The sequence below is a fragment of the Buceros rhinoceros genome, unplaced genomic scaffold, assembly GCF_000710305.1.
Source record: "Buceros rhinoceros silvestris isolate BGI_N320 unplaced genomic scaffold, ASM71030v1 scaffold1701, whole genome shotgun sequence".
Taxonomy (NCBI): domain Eukaryota; kingdom Metazoa; phylum Chordata; class Aves; order Bucerotiformes; family Bucerotidae; genus Buceros; species Buceros rhinoceros.
In genome coordinates this window covers 142,475-146,558 of record NW_010392315.1, presented here as the reverse complement: position 1 = coordinate 146,558, position 4,084 = coordinate 142,475, and the positions used below count along the sequence as shown (strand labels likewise).

General features: G+C 39.9%; 1 protein-coding gene across 1 annotated transcript in view; it reads left to right on the top strand.

Annotated features, from left to right (window-relative positions):
* The first annotated feature begins 367 nt into the window (after window positions 1-367).
* LOC104500709 (proprotein convertase subtilisin/kexin type 5-like) overlaps window positions 368-4,084 on the top strand; it is a 138,905-nt gene continuing 135,188 nt past the window's right edge. The window contains exons 1-2 of the mRNA XM_010144404.1: window positions 368-466; window positions 2,803-2,907. Coding sequence (XP_010142706.1) covers window positions 368-466; window positions 2,803-2,907 — 204 coding nt within the window. The remainder of the gene's footprint in view (window positions 467-2,802; window positions 2,908-4,084) is intronic.

Sequence of the window (4,084 nt, the reverse complement as noted above, 5' to 3'; positions counted from 1 at the left end):
CTACACATCCCATCACTGGCAGAAGAGTCAGAACCTCCCTTTCCATTTCCCCTGCCCAGGAAGCTGTAGAGAGCAGTGAGGTCACCCCTCAGCCTCTTTGTCTTCAAACTGGATAAACTCAAGAGTCCTTGGCTGCTTCTCACAGTAATGCCTTCCAGTCACCCAGTGCTGGATGCATTCAAGGGCCTTCAGAACCTTCTTAAATTGTGGGCCCCTGAATACACACAGTGCTCCAGGTGAGGCCACACAACACTAAATACAGCAGGATAATCAACTCTGTTGACCAGCTGCTTCTGCTGTGTTTGGTGCACCCCAGCATGTGGTTTGCCCTCTTGGCTACCAGGGCACCCTGCTGATTCCTGTCAAGATGAATGTCAACCAGGAGCCCGACATCCCTTTCTGCAGAGCTGCGGTTCGACAACCACTCTCCCAATTTATATTTCTGCCTGGAGTTACTCCTACCCAGGTGCAGAATCTGGACTTGTTAAATTTCATGCAGTTGATGATTGTCCAATGCTCCAATCCATGTAGATCTGTCTGCAAGGCATCTTGTCCTGCAAGAGTCAGCAGCATCTCCCAGTTCAGTATCAACAGCAAACTTGCTAATGGTGCACTCAACTCCTGCATCCAGATCATTGATAAATATATTGAACAAAACTGGTCCTAGAATTGAACCCTGAGGAACAGCACCAGTGACCAGTCGTCAGCCAGATGACACTCCTTTGAGCTCTGCCCTTCAGCCAGTTCTTCACCCAGTACACTGTAAACTTGCACAACCCATAGTTTGACAGCTTGTCCAGAAGGAATGCTGTGAGAGACAGAATCAAAATCCTTACTAAAATCCAGAAAACCTCACCTTCCTTTTATCCACTAGGTGGGTGACTTTTTATTGTAGAAGGATACCAGATCAGTTAAACAGGATTTTCCCTTGTGAACGCACGTTGACTATGCCCGATGACTCTGTTTTTCTTTAAATGCCTTTCAGTAGTACACAGTATGACCTTCTCCATAATTTTTCCAGGTAATGAGGTTTGACTAACAGATCTGTAGTTCCCTGGGCATTTCCTCATATCCTTGGGGTAAATTAGAACAATGCTGGTAGCATTATTCTCATGAGGTTAGCAGAGACCTCCCCAGAAGGCCCAGGGTCCTGCAGCTCTTGGAGGTGTCCACAAGAAGACTTACTCATATATGTTTGAGAAGGCTTTATTCATGAGCCTGCACGTGGAAATGTGAGACCAGGCTCATCCATGCTATAGAGTTGCACTGCTTCAACTGGAGTGGCCTTTCAGGGAGAACGCAGCATGAAAATTATTATTGCAGTGCTAATATAGTTCAGTTAGGCTTAGTCAAACCATTCCTGTTTAATTTATGATGAAGAATGTTTCAGTATTTGAATTAAACTAAACATAGGTCATTCTTCCTGAAATGAAGATATTGATAGATCAACTGCACAGACTGGAATAAATATCTTAGACCCTGTTGCAGTTTTCCCCAATTCTTGATTTTTTTTTCCTCAAATAAGTTCTGCCTCATTCTCTGAGCTGTTTACTCTTTAAATTTTAAGGTAAATTATTCAAGTACACCTTGAGAATAATAATTTTCTATCAATATTTCTTCTTAATCTACTTTAATATTTTTTCCAGATTTTTGTTTTTAGTATTCTCAAAACGTATTCTTGGGGTTTATCAATGTCTTAATTCTCTTTGAACCTTTAGCATTGAACTCGCAAGTTTCTTACATGTGTGTTCTTACAGGTGCAAATTCAGAATCCCACTGAGTATTTTTTAAAATTCAGGTTTTTGAGTGTTGCTCTATCCTGTCTGGTGATTCCATTCACATTTATTTGCAAAACCAAGCCTGCTTTCTGAGATCAGTTTGAATTTCAACTTGAAGTGACAGTAAGGTTGATTGCCCCTTTTTTGCTCATCATGAAGGAACTTTTAACTAAATTACTAACTGTCTCATGAGATTTGCAGTGCAATAGAAGGTCAAATTCCAAATGAGTTGGAGAGACATTCTCCCTAAACATAAGGAGGCTGAATGTTTGTTTATAGGTATGTGAAACTGAAGTTTTGAGTTATGAATGTTTAGCTATTAATGACTCCAGAAAGGAAAATCTGTCAAATTGCCAAGGCTGTCTTAGTTTTACATTGTTACTGACATTGTATTTACATTGCTACTGTGTATTGCTGGGATGAATAAGAAGTATTTCTATTGTACCAATGTGAAATTAGCCATTTTCCATAAACTGATTTTGTAGTTTGAGCTAGTCATATCCCGTGAAGTTACCATTTCCATCTTTCTTTCTTCTACTTGTTTTTCACCCACACTTGACAGAAAGAGAAGCTTATTCTTGTGGTATAGTCTGATGCTGTGAACATCCTTTTATTATTTAATTAAATAAATAACCAAATCTAGTGCATTTTACAGTACATTTCCTTAAGCAAACTAGATAGAAAGCTTGTTGATAACCATATAGCCATTTAATGATTTTTGTACTTGCCATTTGAAGACACTTTGGATATAGATTGATATAGAATTACTTAAAGTACTGCATATAAATTAAATATTAAAAAGGTAGATAGAGCCAGACTAAGCAGCTCAATTCTAATCTTTGGTTGTGCAGTTACTGCCTCAAGGACACTCCATCCACTTAATGTCATACGTCCTTCTTTTGAAAGTTGATCAGTGGGTTCAAGTAACGTTTCAGCACACAGGAAATTGCATAATTTATAGACTTTTAGAAACTGGTTTTCATAAATTAAATCTCCCTCATTTTTTCCTTCTGTCCCCTTACAGATTGGAACACTGAAGGATTACTACCACTTCTACCATAGTAAAACAATTAAAAGGTCAGTTCTCTCAAGCAGAGGTACCCACAGCTTCATTTCAATGGAACCAAAGGTAAGAAAATCCACATGTGTCTGAAGCAAAAGCTTTTGCATTTTTAATATGACATAATATACCAGAGGACATTCACCTGAATGGGATATAGCATTGCAAGAACTGACACACTATCTGTTTGCTAAGGTTCTGCTTCTCATTAAAACAAAATGAAGACAATACCATGCAGTTAAGTAGTTAAGTGTAATAGTGTCTTGTATCTGTACCCAACACACATTTTTGGTTTAATCCTTATATTTTGGTGGTTAGTAGCTTCATCACTGGCTGTAGAATTGGATTTCCTTTGGTTTTCTTTTAGAAAGCTGATTTAGAGAAGGTCTCATTAGCTTTATTATTCTGTTCATGCAACCCACTCTTGCCAGCAAAGTCCCAAGTCCCTCATGTTTTTCGGTGGTGCTAATAGAGTCAAGCTTTTTTTAAGTCCTTGGGTGGTGACTGTTATCTTTGAATGATTTGTCAGATTTTATTTGACAAATAATTTATGAGAAGTGAAAGTTAGCGGTAAAAGTTTAATACCATAGATGTACAGTGTACAAATTGAGCATCGTAGAGGAATAATTCTGCAGTCTGGAAAGCCATCTTTAGAGCTGAAGTTTTACCTGAGAGTGGTGGTTACGAAAAGGGGGGCCAGGAAGATATACAGAGCTGGTTATTAAAATTCCTGGCCTGGAAGGGGGGGTTTTCTAAACCCTTTTTAGTTAGTCCAGCCCACCAGCGTCCCAAGAAAGACAAGATCCTGGCGCCCAACCTGCCTACCACACTCCTGTTAGGGAGAAGGGGAACCCTCACTGGGTTCTTTACAACTTGGCCAGCCTGCCAGGTGCACGGCAGTGTCACTGAAACCAAGTCCCTCTTGGTAGCCCACAGGATTGGAGGATATTCGCCTGACCTATTCAGGGACCCTCACTAGCAGCAACACTGAGACAGATCCTTTCAGTATTAAATCAACCATATAATTTATTGTGTAAATACGTGACAAAATGCAGGTTTGAATGATACCGGTGATTGGGTATTGACTGCGAAATGGATTTAAAACAAACACTAAACACACACACACAAACCTCAACACTAATGATTATTAACAGCAGTCTGATGTCAGCGTTTAAGTGCGCAGAACACAGAGCTCTTACCCATTAGGTGTCCCTATGGTGGTGGTGGGGGATGGGGGGATATTGGT